This window comes from Sinocyclocheilus grahami, unplaced genomic scaffold, assembly GCF_001515645.1.
Source record: "Sinocyclocheilus grahami isolate Dianchi unplaced genomic scaffold, SAMN03320097.WGS_v1.1 scaffold68.1, whole genome shotgun sequence".
Taxonomy (NCBI): domain Eukaryota; kingdom Metazoa; phylum Chordata; class Actinopteri; order Cypriniformes; family Cyprinidae; genus Sinocyclocheilus; species Sinocyclocheilus grahami.
In genome coordinates this window covers 322,465-339,668 of record NW_015505247.1, presented here as the reverse complement: position 1 = coordinate 339,668, position 17,204 = coordinate 322,465, and the positions used below count along the sequence as shown (strand labels likewise).

At 37.6% G+C, this 17,204-nt stretch overlaps 1 protein-coding gene across 1 annotated transcript in view; it reads left to right on the top strand.

The window, feature by feature from the left end:
* The window catches only part of LOC107585264 (uncharacterized protein KIAA1109-like), a 58,504-nt gene that overhangs the window by 32,374 nt on the left and 8,926 nt on the right, over nt 1-17,204 (top strand). The window contains exons 43-67 of the mRNA XM_016272211.1: nt 648-812; nt 976-1,154; nt 1,266-1,441; nt 2,405-3,120; nt 3,691-3,936; nt 4,882-4,975; nt 6,148-6,198; nt 7,699-7,905; nt 7,993-8,222; nt 8,302-8,531; nt 8,665-8,770; nt 9,052-9,149; nt 9,232-9,417; nt 9,554-9,722; nt 9,807-10,018; nt 10,217-10,415; nt 10,511-10,570; nt 11,260-11,486; nt 11,728-11,946; nt 13,234-13,364; nt 13,464-13,587; nt 13,670-13,785; nt 13,891-13,960; nt 14,621-14,668; nt 16,937-17,169. Of these exons, the coding sequence (XP_016127697.1) occupies nt 648-812; nt 976-1,154; nt 1,266-1,441; nt 2,405-3,120; nt 3,691-3,936; nt 4,882-4,975; nt 6,148-6,198; nt 7,699-7,905; nt 7,993-8,222; nt 8,302-8,531; nt 8,665-8,770; nt 9,052-9,149; nt 9,232-9,417; nt 9,554-9,722; nt 9,807-10,018; nt 10,217-10,415; nt 10,511-10,570; nt 11,260-11,486; nt 11,728-11,946; nt 13,234-13,364; nt 13,464-13,587; nt 13,670-13,785; nt 13,891-13,960; nt 14,621-14,668; nt 16,937-17,169 (4,492 nt within the window). The remainder of the gene's footprint in view (nt 1-647; nt 813-975; nt 1,155-1,265; nt 1,442-2,404; nt 3,121-3,690; nt 3,937-4,881; nt 4,976-6,147; nt 6,199-7,698; nt 7,906-7,992; nt 8,223-8,301; nt 8,532-8,664; nt 8,771-9,051; nt 9,150-9,231; nt 9,418-9,553; nt 9,723-9,806; nt 10,019-10,216; nt 10,416-10,510; nt 10,571-11,259; nt 11,487-11,727; nt 11,947-13,233; nt 13,365-13,463; nt 13,588-13,669; nt 13,786-13,890; nt 13,961-14,620; nt 14,669-16,936; nt 17,170-17,204) is intronic.

Sequence of the window (17,204 nt, the reverse complement as noted above, 5' to 3'; positions counted from 1 at the left end):
ATCTGAGGGCTCTCTGACCCTCCCATAGACAGCAAGGTAACTACCACGTTCAAGGTCCAGAAAAGTACCAAGATGATCGACAAAGTAGTCCGTGTGACATCAGTGGTTCAACTGTAAAGTTACGAAGCTACGAGAATACTTTTTTGCGCAAAGAAAACAAAAAAGCCCTGGGTCAGCGCTGCCACACACTCGCATCATGGTACTGTTTTTGTCATTTTTTTCTTAGTAATTTTAGTACTTCTTAAAATTAAATTAACTTAAAATCATTTTATTTCAGATAGTTTTTTTTATTTTATTTAAGTGTTTATTTTTGAGTTTATATCTAATATTTATGTTTTATTTCAGCTTTATTTCTTTTAACAAAAACTGCTTTTAATACTTTGTTTTCATGAACAGTAACAGCGCTATCACCCAATAACCAATATAATAACGATATGTTGTGCATCCCCCAAAAAATTACAGACTTACACTGCAGGACGGTCCTGAAATATATATTCTTGACAGAATATGACAAAGACTTGAGCAATGTGCTAACATCCCCTCAGAACAGAGCATCACGGTGACTTCTGCGCAGAGAGCACAACTCTCATTTTCTGCATAAAAAGTAAAAATCTAGTTCATTTTAAATGTCTGTTGTTTTTGGCTAGGCAATAGTGTGGGTGCAGACGTGTTAACGGAACATCCTCTTCTGTCGGAGCCATTTTCTGTCAGCTTCTACAACTGGATGTCAAATGCTGTTGGCAACCGCACAGGCGGCAACGTCCAGGACTCGCCTCTCAACCGCTCTCAACACAACAGCCTGCAGACCGGAGGTAAACGATTAGTGTATTGACAGATAAATACGAGTAGTCTGTTGACTGTAAACATGCAGCTATATCTGTCCATGTGGCTGTGATTAGAGACTTATTAAACGATGTACAGGGATTAGAATGTGTTCATTTGCACTGAAAACCTTCATTAACTCTTTGTGTACAGGAGTCCTCCCCACCATTCCTTCTGCATCAGATTTTAACACTGTACTGTCCAGTGATCAGAATTCACTGGACACACACTCTCAGCACACACACTCCCAGCACAGCACGAGTCAGGATGACCTGCTTGATCAAGATGAGACAAATCTCTGCCCTGCAGCTGTGCAGCTAGCCGACGCACAGGTGTGTGTGCAACAGGAATGCTTATTGTTTTGTTATCATTTATTTATGACCATGCATATGTTATAGCCCCCTCTTATTCTGTTTGTGTCTGTCATGGGATTGTCTGTACAGGTTGTTTTTAAGCCTTTGTTGAGTCACATTGGTATCCAGCCCCAGGATGCTCCTCCACTCAGTTACAAGATGTATTTTGGGGAGCACCTGTCCTTCAGTGGCACTCTTGAGTGTTTGAGAGCCGACATTGTCGACTCTGACACCAGCAAAGACAGGAAGAACAAACGAGCACACAGGTAACACAGCTTTGCCAAGGTAGCTTTTGTTCACCTGTCTAGAGATATTTTAGAAAGAGTACTTTATTTATTGATTGATTGATTGATTTTTTTCTGTTTGCAAGTTTCATTTTATGTAAGGATGGGTACTCAAAAGTACACAATAAAAAAAATGTTGGTTACTGATGTAAAGCTAAAATAATATATAAACATTTAAATAAACTTTAAAAACATTAACAGAAATTAGAACTTTTGTTGCCTTGGCAACTAACTGAAATAAGTTTCAGTTGAAGTACTAAAATGACTAAAACAGAAATAAAATCAAAGCTGAATAGAAGTATAAAAAATAAAAAACAATGAAACTGACAAAAGAAAACAAAATACATGAAAACCAAATATATTAAACCAAAATATGAATAAATTCTGCAGTAGTATATAAATAATACTAAAATAACTCTGACTGATGTTTTTTTCTCATTACCTAATTAAATGAATATTAAAAATATATTTTTTAAAAACTGCAAATGTGTTTCTTTAACTACACATTGCCAAATGAACAACCAGTCAATAAGCACAAAAAAGGACATGGAACAAATTTTTTTTTTTTTCTGACCCTAACTGATAGTACTAGCTTCACCAATTCAGCAAGTGACTCAGGTGTTGATTCAGCAGCCGCTCTGACAGATTCAGTGAGTTCATTCAGTCAAGGATTCATCAGACTCATTCAAACATTGAACTCCTGACTTCGTGAGTCTTATGTAGTTCATTAAAAGATTTGGCCATAAGATTAGTCAAAATGGGACACACATGGGTGCAAACATCAAGAGACACGATAGCTTGGCTCATATACATAGACCAGCAACTAAAGCACAGTGCATGCATAATCTGTCCCACCTAGAAACTTGGCTAATTTATTTACTGAGTACCCAAGCATTCAAAATGTTGCATATGCCTAATTTTAGGATGGTGTGTTTTTGTGTTCAGGCAGGGAATGGTGAACCTCCCCCCTCTTGATTTCAAGCCTGCCCTGATGATTGAGACGTTCAGTTTGAACGCAGTCATCCTGGAGAAGTGCATGTCAACCCCTCCCTCTGCCAGCGCACTGTCTTTCCATGAGCTGAGCCGGAGACCCCAGGCCAGTGTGCACTGCCATTTTACCCTTGCTTGCCAAGCGATTCGCCAGCACGTGGATATGGCCCTGGTCCGCCTCATTCACCAGTTCAGCACGATGATAGATGACATCAAAGCCACACAGACTGACATCAAACTCAACCGCTACACTGCCGGCTCCTCTTCCCCCACGCCCTCCAAGGCACGGCCATATCAGGAATTTCGCTCTTCTGATTTCAGCCGTAGTTCTCGAGGGAGCCTGAATGGAGCTGCTCGACTGGGCACTCAGAAGGGCAAGCGGACCATGGTCGGGCCGGGCCTAGACACGCTGACCAGGAATCGAGAGCCTCGTGGACGGGGGACACTGGGACGTTCAGAACGAAGGACATCAAAAGTATCGCGGAAAGGTTCACGAGACGTGGCAGACCACATGACCATTCAGATGGATGACTCGGACTCCATTACAGTGTCAGAACAAAGCGAGCCGTCGGCTGAGTGCTGGCAGAACATGTACAAACTTCTTAATTTTTACTCGCTCATATCAGACCCTACAGGCATTCTGGAGAAGAACCAGGATAATGCCCTCTCAGGTAGGATGTCTTGCTCTGCATTTGTCTATTAATTTGAATTCCTTTAATTCACATTTAACTTGAAATAATATGAAAATATAATACAAATTTTATAAGAAATTAAAGCATATATATATATATATATATATATATAATTTTTATATAGTTTTTTGCATTGTATTGCATTGCATTGCATTGCAACATTATTTTCCTGAAAATTAGTGATGATGAATAAATTTGTCCAGATATTTTTCTTTTGATTTTAATTTGACATTATTCTCAAAACTTTCAGTACTGTATTAAGGTAATGAGCATCATTATTGGTGTATACAGTGTTTGTTATTAAAAATGGTTTAAAATGTTATTAATAATAAAGTATATCATTACAACAAAGTCAAAAATACTTTACAGTTTAAATTTGCCATTATTGTATTACACATTATGTTAATGAAATTCTATTTTGTGTTGTGGTAATGAGACTTGGAGAAAGAAAACACTCAATTGTCATGAAAATGACAAAAACAAATTGTCCAGTGTCCAGTGTAATATTCATTGCTTTTGGCCCAATTTGCCTATTCACTTGCTCTTCAGAGGGTGGACGAAGTCCTGCGGATCCTCCATGTCATGTGGTGTTTGAATCTGAAGGCGAGACGCCCCCTAGTCGACTAGGTCGTAGGCGGAGCTTGGTAAGCACTGAGCCCCAGCATGTGACGCTGATCGTGTTTGGCGTTGGCATGGTAAACCGCACGCATCTGGAAGCAGACATTGGAGGACTGACCATGGAGGCAGAGCTTAAGAAAATACATGGCAGTTTTACTCTAAAGGAGAAAATGAAGGGTAAATCAAACAGCATTTTTAAATAAAAGTAACATTTTAAAATACATTGTATACTTAAAAAAACACCTTATCCTATAATTTCTGTTCTTTTGATGCAGATATTCTCCATCAGAAAATGACTGAGACCTGTGCCTCGGCCCATATTGGATGTGTGAACATTGTGCTTCTGTTTGCATTGCATTGCATTGCATTGCATTGCATTGCATTGCAACATTATTTTCCTGAAAATTAGTGATGATGAATAAATTTGTCCAGATATTTTTCTTTTGATTTTAATTTGACATTATTCTCAAAACTTTCAGTACTGTATTAAGGTAATGAGCATCATTATTGGTGTATACAGTGTTTGTTATTAAAAATGGTTTAAAATGTTATTAATAATAAAGTATATCATTACAACAAAGTCAAAAATACTTTACAGTTTAAATTTGCCATTATTGTATTACACATTATGTTAATGAAATTCAATTTTGTGTTGTGGTAATGAGACTTGGAGAAAGAAAACACTCAATTGTCATGAAAATGACAAAAACAAATTGTCCAGTGTCCAGTGTAATATTCATTGCTTTTGGCCCAATTTGCCTATTCAATTGCTCTTCAGAGGGTGGACGAAGTCCTGCGGATCCTCCATGTCATGTGGTGTTTGAATCTGAAGGCGAGACGCCCCCTAGTCGACTAGGTCGTAGGCGGAGCTTGGTAAGCACTGAGCCCCAGCATGTGACGCTGATCGTGTTTGGCGTTGGCATGGTAAACCGCACGCATCTGGAAGCAGACATTGGAGGACTGACCATGGAGGCAGAGCTTAAGAAAATACATGGCAGTTTTACTCTAAAGGAGAAAATGAAGGGTAAATCAAACAGCATTTTTAAATAAAAGTAACATTTTAAAATACATTGTATACTTAAAAAAACACCTTATCCTATAATTTCTGTTCTTTTGATGCAGATATTCTCCATCAGAAAATGACTGAGACCTGTGCCTCGGCCCATATTGGATGTGTGAACATTGTGCTTCTGGAAGGAATCTCACCAGACATACAGTCAGTAACTCATTTAACACCAGGCACTAAGACCCACTGAGTGATCTACCACTTATCAGCGTCCACTTTTATATAAATCCATTTACCTTGGAAGTGTCTAATTTCTCTTTTTTAAAATGCACTCAATCACCATTTCACATGCAAAACACTGTAAACCGTTGGTAGGTTGGCTTCCTGAAGAGTGTAGACACTTTGTCTCTGTGGTGCCTTAATATTTTACTCTGTTTATTTGATCGGTCTGACAACAATGCAAAAACTTCATATCCATACACTACTGTTCTAAAGTTTGCAGTCAGTAAGATTTTTAAAAATGTTTTTGAAAGAGGTCTCTTTCATTTATTTGATCAGAAATACTAAAACAGTAGTACTGTGAAATATTATTACAATTCAAAATAACTTTTCTATTTTAATATATTGTAAAGTGTAATTTATTCCTGTTAGTCCACGTGATCCTTCAGAAATCATTCTAATATGCTGATTTGGAGCTCAAGAAGCATTTCTTATCAATACTGCATTTATTCATGCATCAATCATGCATTTAGAAATCTTTGTTTGCACTCCCACTTTTTATCAAATTAATGCATGCTTTCCAAATAATATTATAATATATATATATATATATATATATATATATATATATATATATATATATATATATATACTGTTTGTAGGATTAATTTCTTTAAAAAAATCTTACTGAACCCAGATTTTTGAACGCTAGTGTATTTAATGACCAGCGTGTCACAGATACTTCACTGTGTTTTTAGAAACCGCATGGTAGCAAGCTAAAAACTACTCAAACACAGTTTAGAAACTCCATAGCACTACACTGGAAATGACCCACAACAGCCTAGATTTAGAAAATGTAAAATCCTGTTCAAGCAGCCCTTGTAATGTACTTAAAATGCACTTTAATCCTTGCATACTCTCTGTGATTACCATATTTTAAAGTTATTTTAAAGTCATTCTTGGATCTGTTTTTTTTATGGTGTTCTCTCTTTCCACAAATATATTTTTATGAGTAGAGATTTATCACAGCTTATATGACACTTTTGAAATGTTTTCTCTGTGGATAACTTTCCCTCTTCTACCTTCCTGCTCTCTACTCTCCTCTCTTCTCTCTCTATCTGTCATCTTTTTGTTGTTGTTTTTTCTGCCTCTCTCACTGGCAGACTAGAGGATTTTCCAACCTCACCTACCAGCACAGCCAAGCAGGAGTTCCTGTATGTCTAAGTTTCCTTAGTAACCTTGTCCAGTCCTCCATGACCATTCATAACATCTCCATAATATTTGTATGTCGCAGTCCCTTCCATATGTCAAATATATGCTATATAATATATACCTTTCACTCTTACTAATCCAAATGCTCTCCTGCTCCAAATCCCTCTTTTCCACGACATTCTAATTTATTGAGATGCACCTGTAAATGGTTCACAGGATTATATAGTGTCTTCAGTAGTGGTCATTGAAATCATAACATCCCCATGACACTAATTTTACAGTCATATTTACTTTAATGCATTGTTCCATTGCCTAGTCCAGTGGTAGGCAAGTTGGGTCTTAGAGAGCTGCTCCAACCGTAATCAAACACACCTGAACAAGCTAATCATTTTCTTCAGGATTACTAAGGTTATAGGCAGGTGATGATTTTTTTCAGGGTTGGAGCTGAACTCAGCAGGACAATGGCTCTCTAGGACTGAACATCTGGCCTAGTCTCACTGAATCAAGCTTTTAACTATCAGCATAAAAGGGATAGTTCACCTTCAGTTGCTGGTCCCCATTGACTTCCATAGTATAGGAAAAAAAAACTATGCAAGTCAATGGGGACCAATGACTGAAGGTGAACTATCCCTTTAAGCCCACTTTACAGGTTATTCTGATAAACATTTAATTTTTTTTGTATTGTTTTTTTTATTAAAATATTTTTTTTGCCTTGTTTTGCTTTGTTTTTTGTTTTGCTATAATTTTTTTTTTACTTGACTTGGCTTGATTTTACACCAGCTGAGTGAAATGTGTTTGTTTCTGTAGGAGGGGAACAGCCAATCCCACTGTGGAATGAACATGATATGTCAACAGATGGCGACAAACCTAAAATCCTGCTTTATTCTATTAATCTGACATTTAAGGTTTGTACTTCCTTAAATTGTTCTAAAAGTAATAAGTAGGGAGTATTAACTCAGAACCGAAATTAGATTTTAAAGTTCTGCTAGTGGTTATTGAGTTTATGCGCTATTATGTGCCTCATACAAAACTCTGAATATCTTTTAAATACTTGATGCTTTTAACCTGCCAAAAGTTGTCAAATCCAATGATTAGTTCCGCCTCAAAGGCGCTCATTGCAGCATCTTGGTACCTAAACACATTCTAGTTTCCCGGTGCACCCTGACTCTTGGAAGTTGCATATCCATCAAGCAATCTGATTGGATCTTGTCATTTTGGCAAGTGTTTGCCGGTATTGCGTGGAGTACAGTCCATGGTCATGCCATCGGGGTCTGAAACTCTCCCTTTCATTTCTATTGATACATCTAGATCTCCTTGTAATTCCCACATCTACAAGGCCTTGTTTCCAGTCACATGATCGTTTTCACTTGTACATTTTGCCAGTATCTGTCTGTTCATATTTCACAGACATTGTTCTATGTTACTGCTCAATATTACATCCAGGCTGCGATTTCAAAGTGAGCGCTTGTATTAAGTTTTGTTTGTGTGTATTTGTGTATTAGGACGGTGGTGAAATGTAACATCGCGAAGTCCCAGGCTTTATATAGCGCACAGCGTGGGCTGAAGACCAATAACGCTGCCGTATTTAAAGTGGGTGCAATCTTCATCAACATCCCGCAGCACCCTGCAACGCTGCACAGCATGATGGTCCGCAGCTCCCACCAGCTCTCAAAACAGATTTCAGACCTCATCCGTCAGCCCTCCAACATGTGAGGCAAACCTCTGCACTTTCTTTTCATAAGTTTTAATGATTTTTTTTTTGTTGCCAATATTGAATTCACTTCTGTTTAAATCAGTCCGCCGCCCAACCGTGAAGACACACCTACTCCACAGCCCTCTGAAGTGAGTGTCAATCAAACTCCAGTAGAGGCCAATGAGTTTCCTCAGCTGCCTGAAGGACTGGAGAAGAAGCCAATCGTGTTGAAATTCAGCGCTATGCTGGATGGGATCACTATTGGTGCAGCCCTGTTGCCCTCTCTCAAAGCAGAATACAAGATGGGTCGCATGAAGAGCCATGGCATGACCGGTACCCACAATTCCACTAGTACATTGGTTAATTTATTTCTCAGTGCCCTGATTAACGCTTTGGTGTCTCCCTCTCACAGGTGCTCAAACACGGTTCACTTTTGAACTACCCAATCATAAGCTGTGTTTCCAGTCAAAGGTTTCCCCTGTGGACGTGTCGGCCATGCCACCCACTGCCAGCCTGACGCTGCCTCCCGTCACCATGTCAGGACAGTACATCATACAGGAGCACGAGGGGCACAGCGACACTGCCTGGGCCCCAGAATACAGCAACTATCTTCAGGGAAACTACTTGCGCTGTGTAGCTGAGGTGTGCCATTGATGTAGCAACGAGAGATTGTACTAAATGCTGTGCTTGATTATTAGATTATCAAGTTTGTTTCAGCAGATGGATGGATGGATTCGGTAGAAATACAATATATATCATTGTATATCATTTTTAGATTGGATCTTTCGAACACAACTTGACCACAGATTTGCTCAACCATCTAGTCTTCCTTCAGAAGGTCTTCATGAAGGAGGTCAATGAGGTCATCCAGAAGGTGTCAGGTATGTGTGAAGAACAGATAGCATAAATAGACGACTCTTTCATCTATTTATATTTTTATTTGTTTTGTTTTTTTTAGTTTTTTTAAAATTTAATTTTAGTTTTGTGTTTTTCTATTTGGTATTTTGTTTTGGATTTTGGTTTCATTTAATTTTTTTTGTATTGTTTTTTTTATTAAAATATTTTTTTTTGCCTTGTTTTGCTTTGTTTTTTGTTTTGCTATAATTTTTTTTTTACTTGCTTGATTTTACAGCAGCTGAGTGAAATGTGTTTGTTTCTGTAGGAGGGGAACAGCCAATCCCACTGTGGAATGAACATGATATGTCAACAGATGGCGACAAACCTAAAATCCTGCTTTATTCTATTAATCTGACATTTAAGGTTTGTACTTCCTTAAATTGTGTTTATTTTGGTGAATCTTGCAGACTTTTTAGACTTCAGTGTGTTTTTGTTGTTGTTGTAGGGGATTCAAATGACAGCCACCACTCCTTCTATGAGGGCGGTGCGCTTTGAGACGGGCTGGATTGAGCTTGAGCTGTCCAATCGGGTTCAGTGCAAGACTACTCCCACAGGAAGTAACTACCTGAAGCTTTTTGGGAAATGTCAAGTGGATCTCAACTTGGCTTTGGGGCAAATCGTCAAACATCAGGTAGCTACAGTCACAGAAACGTAAAAAATTCTGTTATTCAATGCTGTCATTATACTTTCTTGTTGATGAATGAGATTTTGATAAGGTGGTGCAAACTATCAGTTGTTCACTGTTGTCATGACACTGCCTCTTGCAGGTGTATGAGGAGGCGGGGTCAGATTTCCACCAGGTGGCATATTTCCGCACTAGAATCGGTTTGCGCAATGCTCTGCAGGAGGAGATCAGTAGCAGCTCTGGCAAAGAGGCTGTCCTGATCACACTCAATCGTCCTATCGTTTTTGCTCAGCCAGTAGCATTTGACAGAGGTCAGTCTACACTTAGCCTTTTGTTTTTTCATGTGTATCTGTCTGTGGATTTTTTTGGTTTGTAATTGTGTTTGTCTGTTGTAGCTGTTCTGTTCTGGCTGAACTATAAGGCTGCCTATGACAACTGGAAGGAACAGCGCTTGGCTCTCAACTCGGACATTCATATGGCCACCAAAGAGGTGGTAGACAAACTGCCAGCCATACAGCAGACCAGTGTCCAGGCCTTCAGCACTCTCTTCCTTCAGCTCACTGTCAATGACCTGGGCATCTGCCTGCCGATCACCAGCACCACACAGGTGGATCCTCACTGATACACAATATATTTTTCTACACAATTAGACTCATTAGATTAGTGTGCACAGGCCTTTAACTGTATACAATCATGTGGGCTTGTATTTCACCCTTCATGCACGTATATTGTTTGCAATATTTCCATTTCTGTGGGTCAGAATGATTGATGTTAAATGTTTGTCCCTTCTTTCTGCTGTACATAGGCCAATCACAGTATTGATTTTGATACTGGCTCAGCACTGGTGTTAACCATCGAGAGTACACTAATCACAGCCTGCTCCTCTGAATCTCTGGTCAGCAAAGGCCATTTCAAGAACTTTTGCATTCGATTTGCTGAGGGGTTTGAGACAACTTGGGATGACTGGAAACCTGAGATCAGAGGCGACCTGGTCATAAATGCCTGTGAGTAACACTCAGTGTTAAATTGTAAAAATTGTCTCTGTTTTTGGCCCCATAATACTTCCCGGATTCTTGAAACACTCAGTGTGGTTTTCCAGGTGTTGTCCCTGATGGCACTTACGAGGTTTGCTCCAGAACGACAGGCCAGGCCTCTGCAGGTGTGTGTGAAATGGTGTTCTTCAGTATTCTGAATAAAATGGTATATTCAACTAGAAAAAAACTAACAATATAAAAACGTTGAAACATTTGGGGTCTGTGAGAGTTCTAATGTTTTTAAAAGAAGACTTTTAACAAGACTATTTATTTGCTCAAAAATACAGTAAAAACAGTAACATTAATATTGTTACAGTTTAAAAGAACTGTTTTCTATTTGAATATATTTTTAGATTTAATTTATTTCTGTAAAGGCAAAGTTGAATTTTCAGAAGCCATTACGTCAGTCTTCAGTGTCACTTGATCCTTCAGAAATCATTTGAATGCACTGATTTGATGATCAAGTAACATGTCTTATTATTATCATCATGTTGAAAATAGTTGTGCCGCTTAATGTTTTTGTCAAATGTGAGACTTTTTTTCAGGTTTCTTTGATAAATAAAACTGCATTTTATTTATTTTTTTCAAATAAAAAATATCTTTACTGTCACTTTTGATCAATTTAATGCTTACTTGCTGAATAAAAGTATTCTTTTCTTAAAAATAACTTATTGACCCCAAACCTTGCTGTGGTAATGCACTAAACAAGACCAAGAATAAAAAATTAAGGAAATAAATATTAATTTGGATTTCATTCTGACTTCATGTTTGATGTTTTGTCTGTATTTAATAACAAAATCTTTCAATACTTCAGAGAGCAGCAGTGCAGGAACGTGGACTCTAAATGTCTTGTGGAAGATGTGTGGTATCGATGTGCACATGGATCCCAACATCGGCAAACGTCTGAATGCTCTGGGTAACACCCTCACCTCTCTGACTGGTGAAGAGGACAATGATGACATCACAGACCTCAACTCAGTCAACATGGCTGACCTATCAGACGAGGACGAGAGTGACGGCATGTCTCCCCCCATACACATGGTCAGAGCTCACACTCTTTATGTCCCTAACATTTGTTAATGTCAGTGTAAAGTGTTTGTGACTGTTTTTAGATTTTTCATTTACATTGTCTGCTTCTTTGGTTTCTTTGTGCATGTATATTAATGTCATTTTTATGTTCAGAGCAGGAAATGTTATGTGCCTTTGTATTTGTGCTCATTTGTACTCTGTCTGTACTCAACGTGTGCGTTTGTGTTTGTTTTAAACCGGCCCATGTTTGCAGTGTCCTGAAGGGGATCTCAGTCCCAGACTTTCGTTCAGGAGGCGGCTGGTGAACAGCATACTTGGCATTAGCCCCAGCCCCCCTCCCCTCTCACCTTCTGAGTGTCGTAATATTACTCCATCATCCACAATCACTCGGCTAAAGTCGAGAAGTGTTCGCCTGCCATCCACAGCCAATGCAGAACGAACTAGACATCCCAGACCCCTGTCCTGGGGCTGTGTATGTACCTCAGAGCTCTCGTTTGCTTTTCAGTCCTTTCTGTTTCTCTGTCACATTCTTTCTCTCCATCTTGTTCATGCTCTCAGGGAAGTTGCTTTTAAGATCGCTCAAAACCTTGTTGAATTGTGCCTAGAACTGAAATATGTTGAGCGAGTCTGGATTCTACAGTTTCCTGCTGCTTTTTAGTCTTGTCTGATATCTCTCCATGAGAAATGAGTGGCTGGTGACATCTTAGACTCTTCTTATTTCCTGTTTCCAAAGGAGGCATTTCTCATGGACAAGCTGTGTTCAGGAATCAGTTTTTTGGGGTGGTGTTGTGATTTTTCTTTGTCTGATGTGTTGCAATGATCCACACTTGTTTTGACTGTTCAGCAGTCAGTGTGATTTTGAAACCTTTATGCATGACAGTACCTAGGGCTGGGCGGAATGATGGGAAACACTGTGCGACTGTTGAAATATGGCAACAGGTTGTGATTTTGGTATGTTTTTTTTGTGTTGTAAAATTAACTTAATTATTTTTATTATAAAATTAACAAAATAAGAAATAACTTATTTTTTTATCGAGTTTCCTGCAAAATATACACTGGTGTCATTTTTTTTGTTGAGAAATTAATGTTTTCATTCAGCAAAATTAATCAAAAGTGGCAGTACAGACTTTTACATAGTGAAAAAATTTATATTTCAAATAAATACTGTTCATTTGAAGTGTCTTTCCATCAAAGAATCCTGAAAGTTTCCACAAAAATATTAAGCAGCCCAACTTTTATTCAGTCTAATTATAATAATAAGAAAGGTTTTCTGAGTTTAAAATCAGCATATTAGATTGATTTCTGAAGGATCATGTGACACTGAAGACTGGAGTAATGGCTGCTAAAAATTCTGCTTTTCCATTACAGCAATAAATTACATAAAATAAAATAAAATAAAATAGAAAAACAGTTATTTTAAATTGTAATAACATTTCACGTTACTGTTTGTACTGTATTTTTAGTAAAACAAAAATGCAGCCTTGGTAAGCATAGGAGTCTTCTTTCAAAAACATTAAAAATTGGGGAAAATAAATAAAAATGACACACACACACACACACATATATATATATATATATATATATATACACACATACATGCATGCATGCATACATACATACATACATACATTACAATACAATAAAATAATCGTTTTAAATTACTCATTACATGATAAGAAAAGATTTTGTTATTCCGCCCAACCCTAAGTGCATCTCGTATCTTAAATGTATTATTTTGACAGTCATTTTCCTCTTACAGGAATCTGTTGACCTGCGCAGACAGGCAGTCATGAGCAATCAAATCATCGACGCTCGTGGACGGAAGTTCTCCAAGCGCTTGGTGGATATTAGAGAACTCAATGAGCAGGCCAAAGTCATTGACGATCTCAAGTAATGTCAACCTGACATTTAATAATATACCTCAATCTGTTGTTTTCTGGCTAAAAGAAATCCCTATAATTCTTGATTTTTTTTCTCTCTTTCTCTAAGGAAACTGGGAGCAAGTGAAGGCACCATAAACCAGGAAATCCAGCGCTATCAGCATTTAGAATCTGTTGCTGTCAATGATATCCGTCGGGATGTGCGCAAGAAGCTACGGCGCTCCAGCATGCGGGTGAGAGACTTGATTCAGCTTAATACATTGTAAGCGTGGTGGAGATGAAATGTTGCATTAATTGAGTTTGTGCTTTGTTTAGGCTGCGTCATTGAAAGATAAATGGGGTTTAGGCTACAAGCCAAGCTACAACAACAGCAGGTCAAAGAGCATTTCAGCAACAGGCAGACCACCAATGAAGAGGTCGGATAGACCCAGGTACACACACACACACACTCACATTTAATCACAGATGGGTTAATGTATGTCAGTTACACATCCTTAGTTTGTTCATTGAATTTATTTATTTATTTTTCTCTAAAGGGACGACCTGCCAGACATTAAAGTGGATGCAGCATCTCCAGCACCAAGGGTTACCTTCAACATCGACACGGTAGTGTGCATGCATACATCTGTGTGTACCTGAGTCTGTATATTTGTTCATTCTATTGTTCCATCTTCATGTTCATTGTTTACATATCAGTGAAGTTGTAAAGTTAAATAAAGCTTTGCTTTTTACATTACCATTCAAAAATTTGGGGTCAGTAAGATTTTTTTTGTTTATTGATATTTCAGTTTAGAAAGGATGCATTAAATTGATCATAAGTGACAGTCAAGACATTTAACATGTTACAAAAGATCATTATTTCAAATACATGCTGTTCTTTAACTTTCTATTCATCAGAGAATTATCACAAAAAATATAACTGTTTATGCAAAAATATTAAGCAGCACAATTGTTTTTAACATTTGATAATGATAGGAAATGTTTCTTGAACAGCAATATTAACAATATTGCTGTTTTTACTATCATTTTGATTAAATGAATTCAGCCTTAGTGAGCATAAGAGACTTAATTTCCAAAATATAAAAAAATCTTACTGACCCCAAACTTTTGAACAGCAGTGCACTTGGACAAATGCACACATATATACACACACTCATTGGTTTTATGGTTTCACCTGCAAGTGCTTCACTCTTGACTTATACACGTACTGTGCTGAACACATATGTTCATGTACTGTATAGCTCAGTAAATCTGTTTGTGTTTAAGATGGAAACCCCAAACCCAATTCCAAGTCCAGCTGACTCAGTTTTTAAGGTACCGGAGAAAAACGGTCCATATCAAATCTTATCTGAATCTTATAAAATCACCTCTGAATCTCTGTGCATGAAAGTCTTGTGGTGTGAAATCGAATCCAATCAAAAATGATCAGCGACTGAATGATTTTAGCCTTTTTGGATCTTAGGCTGAAGAGTGGTCTTATTTTCTCTTCATCTCTCTACTTACACATTCATTAACACACTCTCTCGCTCCACATGTAAATCTGCTCTTGTGCTGTGTTGACTTAACTAATCAGCTCTTGTTTCTTCAGCATGTCTGGATCTTTGTCAATTGCATTGCTCATGATGACTTTCTTGTCATCTGTCCATCTTTTCATCTTTTCTTTTCTCATCCCTCTCTCCTCTGCTGGGTCTTAGTGGAAAGCATGAATTGGGAAAAGGAAAACTTTCTTAAAAGTGCTCATTGGTTATTAGCTATCAGCCAACAGATACGGTTTGAATTGGCAGTGAGTCAGAATCCGTTCAGTTTAGGTTTGAGTACATCAGCAGAGAGACAAAATGATGGATGGATAGATAAACTGACATTCAAGTAAGTGTCCGGTGGAAATATTAAAGCAATCTTCCACTCTATGATCTCAACAGAAGCCCAGTTCAGGAGATAATTTGTAAATGTTTGACAGTTGGATAAAGGAACTTCTATTTCAGTTGCAATCCTGATGAGAATTAATCTAACAGACCCAAAATAATAGCTTAGTGGCCGTTTATAGCTTTTAGACATGCCAGGGTTATATTTCACCACAAAATCACAAGAACAAATATTTGCATTTTACATCAATAACATAAAGGATTTATTTATTTATTTGCATTGGAACAATATTTTTAAATACATTAAGTAAGAACTGTGGTAATAAGAATCATCATTGAATGTAATGGTAATTACAGACCCAAGGGTAAAATCTCCAGATATATGATGGTAGTGATGCATCAATATTCAAATTCTGTTCAATTCTAATATCCAATAATTATTTTGATGGCTGATAAATTATAAATATCTGATTGTTAAAATGCTATACTATTTTGCTTACAAAATGCAAAAATGCAATTTACTCAAAATGAAATCAGTTGTTTTAAATGCTATAAGTGAATTAAGGCATCATAACATTAACATAACAATCGTATGAAACGTATAACGTATGAAAGATTGTTCATTTTGAGATTAGTTAACCCTTAAATGCATGAATGTTTCACCAATCATAATTTCATATTCGGGTCTTTAGAGAACCTATATATCCAGCACGGATGGACTTCTACTATAGCAAAAACGTATCTTGATATTTTAAGAACAATTACAGAAGAATAAAATAAAGCATATTTCGTTTCTTTTTGAAACTTAAAAGGGTTCAATTTGAGCAGATGATTTTACCATCGCTGTTATCGTCAGAGCGCACTTCCACAGTACATTCAGCATCTGCCTCATATTCACAATCTCAGCTATATTCTCAAAACTATCGTTTTCAATGACTTCATATTCAATATTTTGATCACTGGCAGCTTATTCACCACATCCAGCATCAAATGACAGTGACATTTATATTTCATTGCGTATAGTAATTGCTCTGCAGTAAAGCCATTCAAACCAGTTCAGTTTTTGCTGATAATATTTGTTTGTTTTATGCCTGCGGCAATTATGAGTGAAACATCACGTCATCATTGTGTATCAAACAGTGTCACCTTGAGGAAAAAAGATGCATTGCACATATTGAGTCATCAGATATGTAAATATAGTTGCGCAGGAAAAAATACTTACACATTTACATACCTCGGGTCTGTAGCAACCCTATACACTTTTTACAAAAAATGAATCAGAAAACAGGCATTCTTTTATATTTTACTATTTTTTTTCTTGTTATATTGTTTATTATGAATAGATTGAGGAATACTAAGAAAGTTGATGTCTAACTTTAAAAAATGAAGGAGGGAGAGGGTAGAGAATGATGTCCCGGGTCGCTAAAGACCAGAGGTATGCATTTAAAGGTTAAACATCCGATGTTGGATTAGATAATGATGAATTTAAAGAGTCACTAATATCATGGATCTTAAAATATGCTTCTTTTTTTAATGCAAAGCATTTTTTCTGCTTTTGTTCCCTTTTTTGTTCTGATTTTGTGGTGACATGTGACCTGGATATGTTTTTGTAAGATACAATCATGTAGGTCGAAGAGACATGAATCCTTTAGGAGAGATAAATGGATGGATAGATGCATAGACAGATTTTCTAACGGTTGGCTTTCACTGATTGTTGAAGTTCCCGGAGGAGACAGAGTTGGACCTGTTGTCTGTCACCATTGATGATCCTGCCCATTACCCATCATGCTCAGTGTTCAGTGCCCCTGGCACACCAGCAGTCTTTTCACCAACCATTCCCTTCCAGCCTGATGACACCCGCCGTGATGACCTCTCCTCGACTTCTTCAGAGGATTCGGACAAAGATGACGAGTTTGACAGGGACAGACCTCACAGCTGTTATCGAAGACCTGGGTGCGTTAAACACCGCACAGGTAAACACTCCACAA